The sequence below is a fragment of the Rana temporaria genome, chromosome 5 (genome assembly GCF_905171775.1).
Source record: "Rana temporaria chromosome 5, aRanTem1.1, whole genome shotgun sequence".
Classification (NCBI taxonomy): domain Eukaryota; kingdom Metazoa; phylum Chordata; class Amphibia; order Anura; family Ranidae; genus Rana; species Rana temporaria.
In genome coordinates this window covers 127,498,549-127,517,852 of record NC_053493.1, presented here as the reverse complement: position 1 = coordinate 127,517,852, position 19,304 = coordinate 127,498,549, and the positions used below count along the sequence as shown (strand labels likewise).

Below are 19,304 nucleotides of genomic sequence, written 5' to 3'. Positions count from 1 at the left end.
TTGGGCACGCCTTGCGCCGGACACATTTAAGTTACACAGCCGAAAATTTCTAGGTAAGTGCTTTGTGGATCGGGCACTTAGGTAGAGATTTTGCGGCGGTGTAACCTAAATAGGAAGATTTAAGTTAAGCCCGCTGGCTGTGGATCTGGCCCCTTGTTTTTTTTTCAAAATTTACGCTCTATTTTTGTTTATAGCACAAAAAATAAAAACCGCAGAGGTAATCAAATACCACCAAAAGAAAGTGCTATTTGTGGGGAAAAAAAGGATGCCAATTTTGTTTGGGAGCCACGTCGCATGACCGCACAATTGTCAGTTAAAACAAGAATCGCAAAAAAGGAGCAAGGTCCTTAACCTGCATAATGGTCCGGGTCTTAAGTGGTTAAAGATTACAGACTGTTGCTGGTACAGTCTTCTCTGCCTCTGAAATGTGAAAGCAATCAACTGATTCACTTACGTAAATGCAATCAACTGATTCACTTAACGTCACATTGAACAGTAAAAGGTTTCACTGCTAGTTTACAAAGGAATTCTCAGAAATAAATGACATTCCCAAAGTAGGTTTCAATAAACTGGGTGTTTCTGTGAATACCTTGCATATTATTTGGATGAATGTGTGTATTCACCAGTATGTTTCTTTAAGCAAAAAGCAGAGTTTCTCGTGTTTTAATCGACTCTAAGCTAGTGAATATTCAGTAAATATGGTTTGTGAGTTGTTCGAACAAAAATCTCCCTTGGTGTGCCATAAAATAACAAGGTCACTCTTATATAGTTTAAACAGGGGAAGCTGACCTAATACAGGCCACATAAACAACAACCCAAAATTGCTTTTTCATGGAAATGACATAATGCTTGAATTTCAGATATGAGAATGAGCAGCCTTTCAGAAAAGCGGTGGAAGAGGAGATACGATCCTTGTACAAAGTGATTGATGATGCTAACTTGACAAAAATGGATTTGGAAAGTCAGATAGATAGCATGAAGGAGGAGCTTGCTTTGCTGTCAAAGAACCATGAAGAGGTAAAAGAAAAATGCATGAGCTTTTTCAATGAGAAAGAATGCAGGAATAGACATAAGAGGAAGAGAAATGGTGATTTATTCTGTAAATAATTGTAGATACTGTATATAGCCAGGCCTGGACTTGGACAAAAAATAGGGGGTCTTGTGAGCGTTTGCTGAGGTGGTTGGTGATGTGATATTCACAGAGCCAGTTCTCTGCACTGTAATTTAAAGGGGCACTGTGATATAAAGGGGAATGCGCAGTAAAGAGGCACTGTAATGATTAGAGCGCACCTTTACATTACAGTGCCCCTAGAAATCACAGTCCCACATCACACTGCCCCTTGCAGTCATGCCCCCAGGCCCGTCACTATAGGACAGGCAAAACAAACAATTGCTTGGGGCCCCGAGCTGGACTGGGGCCCCCATCTTCCCCTTCCCAGGCTGTAGCGTGGCCGAGCTCCTCTTCTTTCCTCCTGTCAGTCCGGCCAAGTACCGCGCGGTACAGGAGATTCAGTGTCCTGTTCCCTGTTCACGGCCAGACTGACAGGAAGTGCACACTGAGTGCTCACTTCCTTTCAGTCCGGCCGGGAACAGGAAACTGAATCTCCTGTACCGCACAGGACCCGGCCGGTGTTCTGCCGAATAAGTTCCGCCCGGCGCGGCACTGAGTCTCCAAAAATACGGCAGAACACCTTACTGACAGGAGGAAGAGGAGGTCAGACACGCTACAGCCTACAGGTAAAAAGGGGAGGTGAGAATGGAAAAACGGGGGGGGGGGGGGTAAAAAGAATGTGAGAATGACCACAGTGATAATGGATCACCAACTCATAATAAATGAATGTGACGTATATATAAGCACAAGTGCATGATAACACAAACGAAAGTTGTAACAAGTGATGCTATATGGTGATAGTAAGAGACTCTCAGTGACTGAGAGCTCACTGGCACACTGGCACAGCCGGGTGGATGGAAAGTGATCACAAAATGGTAAAATATGAATAAAAGCAAGATGCTGGCATCTTTATGCTTCCCACATTGCTTTTATTCATATTTTACCATTTTGTGATCACTTTTATTGGCTATATCTTACACTGATTTGTAAGATATTTTTATAAATAAACCTCATTGGTTGATCTACACCATATTTATATTTCATGCTATTCTGGGGCACTAGTGGTTCTGCGCTTTGCGTGTGGGAGGGGGGGGCTCCATGTCCATTTTGCTTGGGGCCCCCTAATACCTTCAAACGGCCCTGCATCCCCCCCTTTTTCTCTATAATCACAGTGCCCCCTTTTACTCTCTGCCTCCCCTGCATAATTCTACCTTCGGCAGGGCAGTGTGTCTTCTCCAGGGTCTCCCGTGCCAACAATATTATTCTATCAGCAGGGCAGGAGGCAGGAGGAGCTGCAGATCTGGATCATATTAACATAAGTTAAAGCGGGGGTTCCGCGGAAATACATTTTTTATTTTTTTATATGCTTTTGGCGCTGTTACCTTTGCTAATCTGGTACTCACGTGTCCTAGTATTGCAGCCGCCAGCATGGTCGTTCTGCCGCAAAATATATTTTATAAAAATCTTCGATGGACGTTTCCATCTTGCTTGTGGGCACTGTGAAGCTCACAAGCAAATCCTTCCGGCATACAGTGAATGCTGATGTCCCAGCATTCACTGCTCTTTTCCGCGCATGTGCAGTGTTGATGGCGAGCGGCGCGGTCAACACTACACAGTTGCCATCACAACGGCCGGCGTCCTGAAAAGTTCACGGCCCGTTGTGACGTCTCCTGGGAGTCTCAACACATCACTCCCAGGAGACATTGCGCACAGCCGGGGAAATCTAAAGACACGCCCACTCCCGCGGGGAATGAAACCCAGAAGACACATAGAATGCACGATTAGAAAGGTAAACATTGACCTAAGAAAAAAAAACGATGGATTGCACATCTATGTATGCTGCTGCTATGAGTGAGACAAAGTTAATATTTAGGGTGAACCTCCGCTTTAATATGAAAAGACTCCCGCTATCTGTGCAGATTTCCATCTCCTGGCACAAGCATGGCTGCATAGTGATGAGGTGGGGGAGATCACGGTCCGTGTTAGCTTTGTCCGGACCACAGTCGTCACTTGGCTCCAGCTGTGTGGCCCAGTCATCAACAGGTTACTCTTGTAAGGACATGAGGCAAACGCCTTGTGTGCCCTATGGCCAGTCTGGGTCTGTATATAGCTTATAAATAAAAGGACATTCCTAAAACCCCAAGGATGGTATCGCAACTGCATCTAAAAGTTAGTCATGGACTTTGTGAGAAAACACATTTAAAAATATTCTCATCTCAAAATGTAATTCATTCTAGAAATGCAACATTATTGGGACTTTTTTTCTGGTACATGAGGTCAATATCAACATATGGTACAATAAAAAAAATGTTTATGCTTTAGTAACATCACTTAGGACCATAAGCTGCTAATACCATTGCATATCCACAATTGTTACAAAGAAAGTTTTCCTTTAAAAAGGACATGTAACCTCTCAGAGTTGCATCTAGGACTGGCTTAAAGTAGTTCTAAATGTTTAGTTAATGCATTCTCTGCACTATATATTAAACTGATGGTAAAGGATCGATTGAATTATTTTTTTAAATAACAAATATGTTATACTTACCTGCTCTGTGCAAAGGTTTTGCACAGAGTGGTCCTGATCCTCCTCTTCTGAGGCCCCCTGCTGGTGCTCCCATCTCCTCCCCTCTACAAAATGCCCCCCCTGTTGCATGCTCACTCCCAAGCCGGCTCTGTGTGTCCATAGACACACAGAGTGCAGCTCAGCAACACCCTCTGCTCCTTTTTGCCTGGCTGTGATTTACAGCAGCGGGAGCCAATGGCTATTTCTGAGCCAATGAGGAGGGAGGGAGCCAGGCTGGATCGAGATCATGCTCAGGTTAGGGGAGCTGGGGGGGGGTGCATGCAGAAGTTTTTTTTTACCTTAAAGGGGTTGTAAACCCTTGTTTTTTTTTATCTTAATGCATCCTATGCATTAAGGTGAAAAAACGTATGGCAGTCACCACCCCCCCCCCCCCCCTGTTTTACTTACCTGAGCCCTGGAACTTCACCCTTCCTCTGCCCGTGGTTCACGTCTCTTGATTGGATAGATTGATAGCAGCGCAGCCATTGGCTCCCGCTGCTGTCAATCAAATCCAATGACGCGGGCGCTGGGGGGCGGGGCAGAGTCATACATTCAGTGGCTATGGACGCCGAATGATAGACTCAGGAGCACGCCCGCAAGGTAACCCCCTGGGAGCGCGCTTCTCCTAGGGGGTTATCTGATGAGGGGAGGAGCCGCGAGAACCGCTTTTGGGCACCCCAGAAGTCGAGGATCGGGGCCACTCTGTGCAAAACATGCTGCACAGTGGAGGTAAGTATGACATGTTTGTTATTTAAAAAAAAAAAAAAAGCTTTACAGAAGTTTTATTTCAGGGAATAATCATTGGAAGAAAACCTAGATGATGTAGAGATCAGCTTAATATAACAATGATATTTTAAAAGAAGTCATATCAAACTTCCATTTCTAGGATGTGAAGATGCTGTACAAGCAGCTAGCAGGATCTCAGCTGGAAGAAGTAGACACTCCAATTGGTACGGGCCTTGATGATATACTGGAGACTATTCGAATTCACTGGGAGAAGGACATTGAAAAAAATAGAGCTGAATCTGGTGCTCTTCTCCAGGCCAAAGTAAGTGATGCTTTATTCAAACATCATATTGTAGATTTCACTTCACAGTTTAGGCCTCATCTACACTTGTGGTTTGGGGGCAGTATCAACATACAATTGAGCCACTTAGCTACTCCCCGTTGTGGTGCATAGGCAGTGGACTGGGGTGTACATATACCATGGCAAACTTTATCCCCCATGTCACACTTGGTGGGCAGAACCACTCCCCAAAGTGATCCCTTAAAATTCGGTTATGGCATGGTTGTTCTGGTTTCTAGGGAGTAAAACAGGCAGTGAGGATGCACCATTACACCTCTAATGGCAACAATCAGCGACTCTCTGCCCGTCGCCGCCCGCCTCACAGCCTCTCAAGTCTTACTCTTTGGGCCCCGAGTCCCGACTACTACTGGATGGGGAGCGGAGGAAGATCACTCCACCAGGGAAGGCAAGGAGATAGGCAGGTGGCTGGCCAGGATTTGAGCCAAGGCAGAATAACATGCGAGGGAAGCTGAATGGGCATGCGCCCGAAACTGAAGAAATATTCCCTCCGCTCCGACCAGCACATGATCATCAGAAAGGGGCACAAATAATGGGAAAAATACAACCCCCCTATGCTAGTAGGCACGGCGGAGCGGGGGGGTGTAATTCTATTTTTTTTATTTGAATTCTGCACTGATTGTCTTTGAAATTGCCCCTGCCCCCTATTAAATCCAATCTGGGGACAAAACCAGGGACAGACTTGGTCCGGGGACAGTGTCCTCAAACAGGGGACTGTCCCCTGAAACTGGGGATGTCTGGTCACCATATCTAAAGGGCAATCCAACTCAGGCTGTTCTTCAGAGGGTAGCACAAGTGTAAAGGAGCTTTTAGGGGTTCATTTAAAATGGGGTGCAGATACTTTTCGAAGGACCCTAAAGTGTGTCAATAAAAAATGCAAAGTGCATTGTGAAGCCTGTGGTGTCCATCCATGTGTTCTCTGTGTGAGATAGAAGTAGAGCCTGGTCTCTGACCTGAGTATGACCTGTAAGTCTGGGTTCACACACATGCAAATTGGATGCGGGTTTTTCCGCATCCAATCCACATTACATTAGAGCCGGTTCACAATGCTCCGGGCGGCTGCAGTGTGAATTTAAAAAGGGTCCTGTGCATCTTTGGTTCCAATTCAGGTGCAAATATATGCAAAAATTCGGACCTGATTTGCACCTGAATCGGTGAACAGGAACGCAGCAGACCCCATGCTGTGGACAGTGGCAGCAGCATACTATGGGTGAACTCAGACTTAATGTCATCTGTTTTTTGTGTATTTGTCTGATGTTCAGTTTTATGGAAATTTATTCTGTTACAACAGTACTGGGGAATTTTCTTTACACAGATCATAAGTACATATTGGCAGCAACACAATCATTTAAATATATCTGAGAGCATGCAAACAAAATGATTTAGGCCTCTTGATACACTTGTTCATTCGACTTTCAAAACGTTAGCGGGCTAATTTCAATTATTGAAATGCAAAGTTTACTGCCAAAAAAACGAACCATCGTGTCGGATTTTTAAAATGTAAACGATCGATTTTCTAAATGTTAGTGTAGCGCCACCCCTGAAGGAGTCGCTTGGTGATTTTGGGTTCTCTGATCTCCGCCTCAAGCCCAAGAATGACCTCATCCCCTCTGGCACACCTGGTTAAATAAAATGAATGCAAACACGTTTAAGGACACAAGAGGAAAATACTGTTACCCTGGCTGTGGATTGTTACCAAAAAAAAAAAAACAGACACACACCTGGTAGTGATAAACAAGTCAAATATATTATTACGGTTTGAAACATGTGGAAACTTGTAGCACTGTTAAACCTTATTGCAAAATTAGTAATGACAACATTTTAAATTTAGCAACTGTATGTATAAAAATAAACAGTAATCTATATGCCCATAACACAGGTGCTGAGAAGGAGGAGAGAAGATTTGTCAACTTCTCAGCCCCTTCTGGGCCGCAAACACCATTGAGAGGCAAACACACAAAGAAAAGAAATGGTACAGTAAACACAGGGCCAAATCCACAAAAGGGATACGACGGCGTAACTGCTGTTACTTCGTCGTATCCCTGGTCCTAACTATGGAACTGATCCACAGAATCAGTTTTCCATAGTTAGGGAGAAGATCCGGCATGTGCAATTGAATTACACTGCCGGATCTTAGGATGCAGTCCCGCATCCGCCGCTGGGGGCATTTCGTGTCGAAATGCTGCCTCGGGTATGCAAATTAGCACTTACGGAGATCCACGAAGCTTTTCAGCTTCGTTTTTCCTCCGTAAGTTTTAGTTTGCATACGCAAAATTAGGGCTGCTTTTACAAGGTGTAAAGTTAGTACACCATGTAAAAGCAGACCTTTCTGTCCAGCGACGCGATTTTTTTTTTAATTTAGAAATTTTTTTTTCCCGCCGTATCTTTTTTTTTTCCCGACGCAACTTTATTGACCCGTCGCAATCCACAAAGCTCGACGTAACATAATTTCGCGCTATGCACGTCGGGAAAATAATGTCACGAGCATGCGCAGTACGGCCGGCGCGGGAGTGCGCCTCATTTAAATGGGAATCGCCCCCATTTGAAGAGGAACGCCTTGCGACGGCGGAATTTAAGTTACACAGCCCAAAATTTCTAGGTAAGTGCTTTGTGGATCGGGCACTTAGGTAGAAATTTTAAGGCAGTGTAACTTAAATGGAAAAATTTACCTTAGGCACGATCTTTGTGGATTTGGCCCACAGTTCTGTAACGTTACAGGTCCTGGGTTGAAGAGTACTAGTGTCTTCTGCTAGCAAACATTGGGGCCCTTTGTAAAAAGAGTAGGTTTAATCAAGCAAAATTGAGACAGTAATCATCTATGATATTCCGTTAGGTAGTGGTTTTATAAGAACAGACTGGCTAAAGGTAGAAGCTCTAAACATACATCATCCAACGCTAGAAAGGGTAATAGGTGTCTGCATGCAGTGTCTGTACTGTGTTAAGAAGGATGTTTGGGTTTACACCGGCTCACCAATCCTCTGTGTAATGACACAATAGAGATTCCCAACGTTGGTTCAGGCTCCTGGCAATGTTGCAAGGCACTGGGTCACCTCCTGTCGGCCAATCATGGTGGCTGATAGCTAAACTGGCAAGGTGACCGGACAGCGGTCAACTGGATACCTGGATGGGTATTGTGATCCCTGAAGTGCTGTGGGTCGTCTCCGCTGGGCTGGGTGGCACTGGGTTGCTGGGCTGGGTGGCACTGGGTTGCTGAGCTGGGTCCCTGAGTTGAACGGTTGTGGACCACGTGGCTGTCTTCGCTCCTGGCTCCCCTCAGCCATCCTCACTTCTCAGTCTCCAGCAGCACTCTCCTGGTAGTCTCTGTAAAAGCTTGGCTCTTTCCTTCTCTCAGATGCTGCTAGAGTCTGACTCTCTTTTTTTCCTTAGCTGGAGTTTCGCCACACCGTCCTGTCACCTCACAACTCTCACTTCACCACAGCACTGCTCCTCCCTCTCCTTTTTCCTGGGCTCCTCATCTCCTTCCACCACTTCCTCAGCATGCTGGGAGCTGTAGTTTTCTGTCCAATCAATCCTATGGGCTGCCTGGTCTCTGGGACTACATGTCCTATCATCCTCCTCTGGTCTTCTGTGATTGGTTCCTCCCTTTGACCAATGGGAAGGGAGGGGTACTGGAGCTTGGGCAGCTGTACTCCACAGAGCTGCCCTTTTTGTCCTTCTCCCGCACTGTGACTAGGGTGACCACGTGTCCCGTATTGCCCGGGACAGTCCCGCATTTTCCAAGTCTGTCCCGGGCACCTTCATTCCAGGACAATACAGTGTCCCGGAATGAAACTGACACAGCTACCCCCCACCCCCCCGGCCAATCTTATGCCCCCAAAAAAGGCTGCCACATCACTGCTTTACTCACTGACAGTACTTGCCCTGGCCAGGAATGCCTGGAGGAGCACAATCCCCGCCCCCTGCTTGTAATTGGAGAAATCATAAATCCCTCCTCTTGTGTCCATACACTGTGCTGTGATTCGTTACAGGACAAGCTGATTTTTGGGAAGGGAGGGTGTCCCTGAATGATAGTTTAGAAATGTGGTCACCCTAGCTGTGACAGGAGACGAGGGGGGCCGAGCAGGGGAGGAAGATGAACTGACAGATCGCTCTCTCCCCTTGTCACAGCATGATAATGATCTGGCTGGCGGACTCGAGCGCGGGGGAGGTGACAGAGTGAGCAGCGGGTGGGAGAGGAGATTAACACCTGCAGGTTCATCCTCCCTCTCCTTACAAGCAGGTTCTCCGGTCTTCTGCTGTGGTGGCGCTCCGAGCAAGGGGAGGGACCCGCAGCTGCTCACAGCACAGCCACACCAGTGTCCCTCTGCTGCTCTTGTCTGTTTTGGGCGGCTCTGCAACCCCGCTACACAAGAAGGGGAATCGATCGAAAACAGTTTGAAAAAAATCTACAGCGCATGCATATGTTAAAATGTAACCCTGGATTGTGCAATCAATTGACGAAAAATGCACCGTTTATGTTGTTAGCGATCTATAATATGTTTATTATTATCAAAACAATTATGACGTTATCACATGCACATTCCGACAGATCTTTAGAAATCTGACCGCTTTTTTTAAAAAAAATTCTATCCATGTAGCTGGCTTAGATACCGGTGTCTTGCCGAAAAAGGTCCCCCGGCGGATTATGCCCCCCCTGTACTGCGCAGGTGAGGCGCTTGCCTCAGTAAATTGCCGAACATGAAGAGCTCAGAGTCAGCTCTAGACAGCGCCTGCGCACACTTCTGACATCCAGGCTCATTCCTTACCATCCCCGTTGACATGGAGGATGTTAAAAAAAGAGCCAGGAGGCCGAGCGAGCAAAGCGAGGACGTGAGGCCGACTGGCAACTTACAGCGAGGTCCACATAGGTGCCATCTAGAGCTGACTCTCAGCTCTACATGTTCTGCTATTTTCGGAGGCAAGCGCCGCAGTACAGGGGGGGCATAATCCGCTGGGGGGGACACTCATCGGCAGAACACCGGGAAGAACATAGAGCAGTTAAATGGCTTTATCAGTGCAGAGGTGGGAGAAGGGATCTGTTTGCACAAGCCCTAAACCTATGTTAACCAATATTTAGTCATGGCTTTTCGTTTATCATTTAACAGCAATCAGCAGCTCTGCCAGCATTACAAAGCCAAGAGGAAGAAGTTGTGGAAACCCTGAGAGAGGAATTCCATGATACAGCCTGCAAAATCCAGAGCCTGCAGGCTGAGACGGAGTCCCTTAGGACATTGGTGAGTTCAGATGCTGTGCTAACAGGGAAAATGTATTGGAAAATTAAATAGGAATGATGTTTATAGATTGCCTGCTGTTCTACAGACATAGGGGTTAATTTAATAAAACTGGAGAGTGCAAAATCTGATGCAGCTCTGAAAAGAAAGGTGGTTTCACACGGGGTGTTCGATCAGATCTGCCAGGTCAAGCGGACCTGATCGGACCATCCATAGCACTCTATGGAGCGGCAGATGTCAATGGATAGGTGTATGCTGACACCTGCTGGCATCTGATCTTGTCCTGTCCACCAAAAACAGCGGATCGGATGATCATGACATCAGATAGAAATGGACAGGTGGTAGAAATGGACAGGTGGTCCATTTCCATCTGACAGCCCCATAGAAAACAGTGGGGCTGTGTCCGTGTCCGCTCCACATAGCGGAGTGGACACTGACCTGTCATCCGCTTGCTTAACACGGAGACCCCCTGCTGAGCAGGTGGATACAGACTATGGAGAATGCCCGTGTGAAACCAGCCAAAGCAATCAGCTTACATATTTTGTTGCCAAAACTTAAAGTATAACTCCACTTTTGTTTCCTTCTGGGTGATCTATGTACATTTCAAGGATTTTAAAGCGGGAGTTCACCCGAAATTTTTTTTTTAACATTAGATTGAGGCTGATTGTGGGAAGCACAATCGGGTGTTTTTTTTTTTAAATCAATGCAGTACTTACCGTTTTAGAGATAGATGTTCTCCGCCGCTTCCGGGTATGGTCTTCGGGACTGGGCGTTCCTATCTGATTGACAGCCTTCCGACCGTCGCATACAGCGCGTCACGAGTTGCCGAAAGAAGCCGAACGTCGGTGCGGCTCTATATGACGCCTGCGCACCGACGTTCGGCTACTTTCGGCAACTCGTGACGCGCTGTATGCGACGGTCGGAAGGCTGTCAATCAAATAGGAACGCCCAGTCCCGCAGACCATACCCGGAAGCGACGGAGAACATCTATCTCTAAAACGGTAAGTACTGCATTGATTTAAAAAAAAAACACGCGATTGTGCTTCCCACAATTAGCCTCAATCTAATGTTAAAAATTGGTTTTTCGGGTGAACCCCCGCTTTAGCAAACTTTGTTGCAGGTTCCTACCTTTTCTTATTCTGAAGAAGTCACTGTTTGTTCCTCTTTGCCCATGTGCTGAGTGAGTCTAATGCAGGGGTAGGCAACCTTAGAGAGATGGGGATCTACTTGAACAATACTGGTGAAGTCAAAGATCACCGGGCACAGTGTCCTGTTGTTAGAGCCGGTTCACACCAAACTGCAATGCCAGAAAGGCAGGTTCCATGTTTGTTTCCTGCATAGTGTTCAAAACGCACTGCCTTTGTGATCTACTGTGGGTGATGATACATTGTTAACCTCAAAATAGATCCCAATTGTAGTGGACAAAAAAAAAAGTATTAAGGGAGTGCATTGTTTAGAGTGCGTTACACACAGAATGCAGTGTTGAGGAGTGCGTTACGCACAGAATTCAGGGTTACGGAGTGTGTTGTGCTCAGAATGCAAAGATCAGGAGTGTGTTGTGCTCAGACTGCAGGGATCAGGAGTGCGTTTAGCTCAGAACGCAGGGATCAGGAGTGCGTTGTGCTCAGAATGCAGGGATCAGGAGTGCGTTGTGCTCAGAATGCAGGGATCAGGAGTGCGTTGTGCTCAGAATGCAGGGATCAGGAGTGTGTTATGCTCAGAATGCAGAAATCAGGAGTGCGTTATGCTCAGAATCTCAGGGATTGGGGATCAGGAGTGCGTTGCGCTCAAAATGCAGGGATCAGGAGTGTGTTGCAAATAGAGTGCAGGGATCAGGAGTGCATTGTGCTCAAGATGCAGGGATTAGGAGTGAGTTATGCTTCGAATGCAGGAATAAGGAGTGTGTTATGCTCAGAATGCAGGGATCAGGAGTGTGTTACGCTCAGAATGCAGGGATCAGGAGTGCGTTACGCTCAGAATCTCCGTGATTGGGGATCAGGAGTGCGTTGCGCTCAAAATGCAGGGATCAGGAGTGTGTTGCGAACAGAGTGCAGGGATCAGGAGTGCATTGTGCTCAAGATGCAGGGATCAGGAGTGAGTTATGCTCCGAATGCAGGAATCAGGAGTGTGTTATGCTCAGAATGCAGGGATCAGGAGTGTGTTACGCTCAGAATGCAGGAATCAGGAGTGTGTTATGCTCAGAATCTCAGGGATTGGGGATCAGGAGTGCGTTGTGCTCAAAATGCAGGGATCAGGAGTGTGTTGCGAACAGAGTGCAGGGTTCAGGAGTGCATTGTGCTCAAGATGCAGGGATTAGGAGTGAGTTATGCTCCGAATGCAGGAATCAGGAGTGTGTTATGCTCAGAATGCAGGGATCAGGAGTGTGTTACGCTCAGAATGCAGTGATCAAGAGTGCGTTGCGCTCAAAATGCAGGGTTCAGAAGTGCGTTGCACTCAAAATGCAGGGACCAGTAGTGCGTTGCGCTCAAAATGCAGGGATCAGGTGTGCATTGTGTGCAGAGTGGAGGGATCAGAAATTTGTTGCGCTCAGAATGCATGATACAGGAGTGCGTTACGCTTAGAATTCTGGGATTGGGGGGAGGGGTGATGTGAAGTGTGGTAGACGGTAGAGGACACTGCTCTCCAGTTTAATAAATCAACCCCATAGTGTAGAACCCACATGCGTTAATATGAAAAAGTCCAGTTTTGTAAAAACTCAAAGGAACTTAAATAATATGGGCATTCTAAATTAGTTTGCCGTTTGCAACAACAACCTGATTCAGACTATATCAGATACTGGCAAAATCTTCGTACACTATGCTCTGATATTTGTGAAGGAGTAATATTTCTATATATAAATATATTTGTATGTATGTGATTACAGAAAAGAGGGTTGGAGAACTCATTGCATGATGCTAAACACTGGCACGATATTGAGCTCCAGAACCTAGGCTCTGTGATCACCAAGCTGGAAGCAGAACTGGACGAAATCAAAAGTGAGACTGAGCAGCATCAGAGGGATCGAGAACATCTGCTGTCCCATAAGTTGCAGCTTGAAAAAGATATAGCAGCATACCACTCTATTTTGGATGGGGTGGAAAACCGGTAAGTATGCAAAATTGGTATTGCGAAATTATAGCTGCACCGTTAGCGCTATATTGTTTGAATTGCTTTTTTAAACATTTATTAGTTATTTAATTCCTATTAATCACTTAAGCCCCAGACCATTTGGCTGGCCAAAGACCAGGCCACTTTTTGCGATTCGGCACTGCGTTGCTTTAACTGACAATTGCGCGATCGTGCGATGTGGCTCCCAAACAAAATTTAGATCCTTTTTTCCCACAAATAGAGCTTTCTTTTGGTGGTATTTGATCACCTCTGAAGTTTTTATTTTTTGCGTTATAAACAAAAATAGAGCGAAAATTTTGAAAAAAAACAATATTTTTTACTTGTTGCTATAATAAATATGACCCCAAAAACAAAAACAAAACAAAAAAAAAATCCTCTGTTTAGACCTATGTGTATTCTTCTACGTATTTTTGGTAAAAAAAAAAAAAAAAAAAATCGCAACAACATTTATTGATTGGTTTGCGCAAAAGTTAAAGCGTTTACAAAATAGGGGATAGTTTTATGGCATTTTTAATATTTTTTTTTACTAGTAATAAATCAGCGATTTTTATTGTGACTGCAACATTATGGCGGACACATCGGACACTTTTGACACCATTTTGGGACCATTGCTGTTTTTACAATAAAAATGCACCGATTACTGTAAAAATGACACTGGCAGTGAAGGGGTTAACCTGTAGGGGGCGCTGAAGGGGTTAAGTGTGTCCTAGGGAGTGATTCTGTTAGGGGGCGTGGCTACGAGTGACACATCACTGTTCGCTGTTCCCGATGACAGGGAACAGACGATTAGTGACATGTCAGGGGAAGGACGCGGAGATGTGTTTACACTGACATCTCCCCGCCCTTCAGCTCTGTGACCCGATCGTGGGACTCCGGCGGACATCGAATCTACGGTCACGGAGCTCGCCACAAATTGAAGGGGACATACCTGTACGCCCATTTGCCCAGCCGTGCCATTCTGTCGATGTAAAAAGACGTGCGGCGGTCCTTAAGCATTTACATTTACATTACATTTATAGTATTACAGTTTACCATTTCTTAGATGTGATTCCTGCATTTGTTTTCCTTTTTAGGCTTTTATTTTATTTTCACTTGGTGATACTGCCAGTAAATGTTGTTTTTCAAAAGAAAAAGCTGTCCTGCAGATGTAGGACTTAGCGGGAAAAGACAAACCATTTATCATTGACAAGGGTTCTTACAATGATCAGCTTTTATTTTTGTAAAATCTTTATCCTGAGGGGAAAAAAACTGCATATAAAGTGGAGTTTGACTTCAATTTGTTAATGTATCTGAATCTGCTAGTACATGAAACATTTCGCTCCCCCTAGACTGACAATGCTGTTGTCCAAACATGTCTCTGTTGCTCCTTCATCCTGAGTGTAGGCACCCACGGGGAGGATTACTGGCTAGATCACCAGGCGAAAACAAAAGGGAAAATCCTAAAAAAGAAAACTAATTCAACCACATCTGATAGCTGGTAAACTGTAATATATTACATTTTTGCTTGTGGGTTCAATACCACTTTAATCAGTAGAGAACCTCTGGAAGATGTGCCCAAAAATGCAATCAAAAATGCAATCATGGAACACAAGACTAATCATCTGTATCTGTACCAATACCAACTTGCCTTGTTCTACACTGTGTCCCTGCCCCAAAGCACCTACCCTCCCAAGTTGAGGGCATGCAGCCTGGTAAGTTGCAGGAGGGAGGGGGGGCGCTCGCTTGTCCCCACCCCCTTTCATTATCGACCGGGCTGCATGCTTGGATAAGGGTCTCCTATGGATTTTGGGGGGAACCCCACGCCGTTTTTTCAGCGTACAGGGTTCCCTTTGAAATCCATACCAGACCCAAGGGCCTGGTATGCTCTTGGAGGGGGAACCCAATGCCGGTTTTTTATTTAAAATTTGGCATGGAGTTCCCCCTCAAGATTCATACTAAACACAGCTGACACAGTGCACTGCGATTACCTGCGGTTATGTGTGGATAGCGGCGCCAATTCACACCTGGACGCATTCAATTCTATTATTTCTATTCGCACCAAACCGCAAGTAACCAAACCGCAGCTAAATGCAGTGTGTGATTGGGGCCATAGGAAATCATTGTGTGCTTCTAGCTGCGGTAGAATCCGCAGCTAAAAGCACCATTCTATCCGTCCGTGTGAAAGGGGCCTAATACACCCAGCATCGAGTTATAGCACTGGGATCCTTTCCCTATCGGTGAAGAAATATGTAGAGCAATTATATAGCTGAGTATAGATGACTTTCTGATAGAAAATGTTGATTGTTTGACTCCGAACTTGGCTCTTTGTTTAAAGACACCCACCATAAACTTAAAGCGGGGGTTCACCCGAAAAACACATTTTTAACATTAGATTGAGGCTAATTGTGGGAAGCACAATCGGGTGTTTTTTTTTAAATCAATGCAGTACATATTGTTTTAGAGATAGATGTTCTCCGCGGCTTCCGGGTATGGTCTGTGGGACTGGGCGTTCCTATTTGATTGACAGCCTTCCGACCGTCGCATACAGCGCGTCACGAGTTGCCGAAAGTAGCCGAACGTCGGTGCGCAGGCGCGGTATAGAGCCGCACCGACGTTCGGCTTCTTTCGGCAACTCGTTATACGCTGTATGCGCCGGTCGGAAGGCTGTCAATCAAATAGGAACGCCCAGTCCCGAAGACTGTACCCGGAAGCCGGGGAAAACATCTATCTCTAAAACGGTATGTACTGCATTGATTTAAAAAAAAAACACCCGATTCTGCTTCCCACAATTAGCCTCAATCTAATGTTAAAAAATTCGGGTGAACCCCCGCTTTAAGGCTGGCCATAGTTGGGCCTAATCACGGCCCGTTCAGCAGGGACTGGCTGAGATTCGATCCAGGGGGGGATGACCTGGGCTATAGCCCCAAGTGGGCCCCCAAAAAGCCCAGAGTCTCCTATTGCTGATTGACAATTATCAGACCGAAGTCCCAAGGCCTGGGGTTGGCCAGGAACTCAGGGCTTTACAGGGTGGGACTGGCCTACTGGGATAGTAATGCAAAGTCCTACCTCCTATGATGGACGTTCACACTGGTCCAATGCTGGGATGTGTGATGTCCATCATAGAAGCTGATCCAGGAGGCAGGACTTAGTGTGACACTGCGGCCGCACCGGGTAAGTGGGAGATCTCCGCTCTGTGTAAACCAGCCGCTCTCCTCTCCCCATGTACCGTATTTTCCGGCGTATAAGACGACTTTCTGGATGCAAAAAAATGCATCCAAAGTCGGGGGTCGTCGTATACGCCGGGTACAGTCTCAGTACTCACTTTTTTCCCCCAGCGCTGACAGTGTCCCATGCTGCGATCGCGATCGTGAAGGATTTCAAAGCCGCGCCTTCACTGCAGAGTGTTCTGTGATAGGATGAACAAAAATCTTCCCAGCAGCGCCTCTGTTCTTTGTTCCTCCTATCACAGATGCCTTCTCATCCTCGGACGAGATGAGAAGACGTCCGTGATAGGCGGGAAACATAACAGAGGTGCTGCTGGGAAGATTTTTGTTCATCCTATCACAGAACACTCTGCAGTGAAGGCGCGGCTTTGAAATCCTTCACGATCGCGATCGCAGCATGGGACACTGTCAGCGCTGGGGGAAAAAGTGAGTGTTATTGCACTGGGGGGGCAACAAGTTCAGGCACAGTGGGGGCAAGTGATGGCACAATGGCAATGTGAGGGGCAAGTGATGGCAATGTGGGGGCATGTAATGGCACAATGGCAATGTGGGGGCATGTAATGGCACAATGGCAATGTGGGGGCATGTAATGGCACAATGGCACAGTCTGGGCATGTAATGTAATGGCACAGTGAGTAATGTAATGGCACAGTCTGGGCATGTAATGTAATGGCACAGTGAGTAATGTAATGGCACAGTCTGGGCATGTAATGTAATGGCACAGTGAGTAATGTAATGTAATGGCACAGTGAGATTTGAAAAAGCCTGTTTCTGTCAGCGGTTCTGGCTACCCCTCAGCTTCCAGAAAGACTAGTAAGAAGGGGGTAGTCTTATACAGTGAGTATATCCCAAAACCAAAATTTTTCCTGGAAAATTAGGGGGTCGTCTTATACGCCGGGTCGTCTTATACGCCGGAAAATACGGTACTGGCAAGGCTGCAATGATGGACGCTTGCAAGTCATCCCAGTCACTTCATAGCCTCCTGCTCATGAAGGGTCACCCTGGTGCTTCTTTAGAACTCCATCCCTCTAGAATAATTTCCGGATCTTTGGCAGGCTTTCCTCTGTCTAAATTTTGAACACCCAGCTAGGCATCGGATAGGCCTAGCAGCCAGCAGCCATCTGCATAGGCCTCAGGGTTCAGGCCTAGCAGCCAGGAACTGTACACACAACCACCCAGGCTAAAGCCCTGGGCGGGAAGATTGACCCTGATCACCTGACTTCCTTCCATTAAAAAGCTTTTCCCAGCATGCATCACAGAAAATATGATTGGCTGAGAAAAGTATGTTTATCATAACTGGCTCATCATACTAATGTTAAAGGCAACAGTGGCACCTACTGACAAAAGGGAGAAGCCACAATTTATTGTAATTAAACAGAAGCCATGTAATCACTAAACACTACAAATTAGCCAGGCTGGCTACCACCAAGCACAACTAAATTTACCTGTAGCCCTATTCTATGGACAAGGGTGCTACATATGCAGTTCTAAGTACCTGTGTTTTTGCATGATGATTAATCTTTGTTTGTGTTATATCCTGTCAGCATATCCTGTCAGCACACAAGATGATGTTGCTATACAAACTCTTAGGCCGCGTACGCACGACTGTTTTTCATGACGAGAAAAATGCAATTTTTTAAATTGGCCGTGAAAAGCGGTCGTGTGTAGGCTCCAGAGCATTTTTCTTGACGAGAAAAATGGCTGTTAAAAATTTAGAACCTGCTCTATTTTTTCTCGTTGTATTTCATATCGTGAAAAACGGTTGTGTGTACGCTTTAATGAGGGGGGAAAAAACGTGCATGCTCAGAAGCAAGTTATGAGACGGGCAAATTAGCATAAGCTGCACAAAGGGTGGCGCCATTCGAATGGAACTTCCCCTTTATAGTGCCGTCGTACGTCACCGCGCTTTGCTCAAGATTTTTTTTTCACGATCGTGTGTATGCAAGGCAGGCTTGAGAGGAATCACGTTAAAAAAAACTTCATTTTTTTCCATGACATGAATAACGGTCGTGTGTACGCGGCATTATTGTTGCTAATATTAATAATGTTATATTGCTATTTTGTAAGATATGGTTCACTACATTACTGTAACCATTGCTTATTTCTGTTGAATTTTTAGATGATGGCAATCAGAAAAAGACAATGCTCACAATCAAGATGACAAAATGCATCTAAGTATATGTGCCATGGAATCGTGATAAATTTGGGTACACCAACACCGATCTGGTTTCTATTTTGTTTGTGCGCAATCCATTTTAATTTGCTTGCAGATTAAAAGTGTTGTATGAGAAATGTATTCAAATAAAGTTATTGGAAATGCTACCCTGTTATATTTTAACTTTTAAAAAGGCATATTAATAGAACTAAATGTAGCTCTTATCCATGAAGGGGCCGCTGAGCATATGCCCAGGTCTCCTGCAATGGTACAGAGGCTGCCAGTCACAAGCACAATTCAACACACAACAATCCAGAATCCATCTAAGCCTAGGGGATGTCTTTTTTTTGTATTTATTGCTGAAGTACAGTTAGGGTTGCCACCTGTCCGGGATTCACCTGGACAGTCCGGTTTTTGCATCCTCTGCCCAGGTTTTTGACTGCCTGTCACCCGGACACCAGCAACCAGGGCACCCTCAAAAATTCTTATAACACCCCCATAAAAGCTTAATCAGAAATTAGGATCCATAACATGTATCAGAATGTCACCTATATTTACATATATGCAACTGTCTGGGTGGAAACAGCCCTGATTGCAAGGGACTTATTTCTCTCTGTGGAGGGATACAGAACCTCCTTGCCACATTTTCCGATGCTTTGCTTCTAGTCCTGGCTACTTAAGCCCTGCCAGGACTGTTCACTCTGAGGCCCCGTACACACGACAGAGTTTCTCGGCAGAATTCACCGAGAAACTCGGTCAAAACCCGGATTCTGCCGAGAAACTCTGTCGTCTGTACAGTTTTGGCTCGATGGAGCCGCCGAGGAGCTC

At 45.8% G+C, this 19,304-nt stretch overlaps 1 protein-coding gene across 1 annotated transcript in view; it reads left to right on the top strand.

The window, feature by feature from the left end:
* Positions 1-18,643, top strand: part of BFSP2 (beaded filament structural protein 2) — a 57,857-nt gene extending 39,214 nt beyond the window's left edge. Inside the window, exons 3-7 of the mRNA XM_040353102.1 lie at positions 861-1,017; positions 4,561-4,722; positions 9,864-9,992; positions 12,874-13,094; positions 18,441-18,643. Coding sequence (XP_040209036.1) covers positions 861-1,017; positions 4,561-4,722; positions 9,864-9,992; positions 12,874-13,094; positions 18,441-18,444 — 673 coding nt within the window. The 3' untranslated portion in view covers positions 18,445-18,643. The remainder of the gene's footprint in view (positions 1-860; positions 1,018-4,560; positions 4,723-9,863; positions 9,993-12,873; positions 13,095-18,440) is intronic.
* The last annotated feature ends 661 nt before the right edge of the window (positions 18,644-19,304 follow it).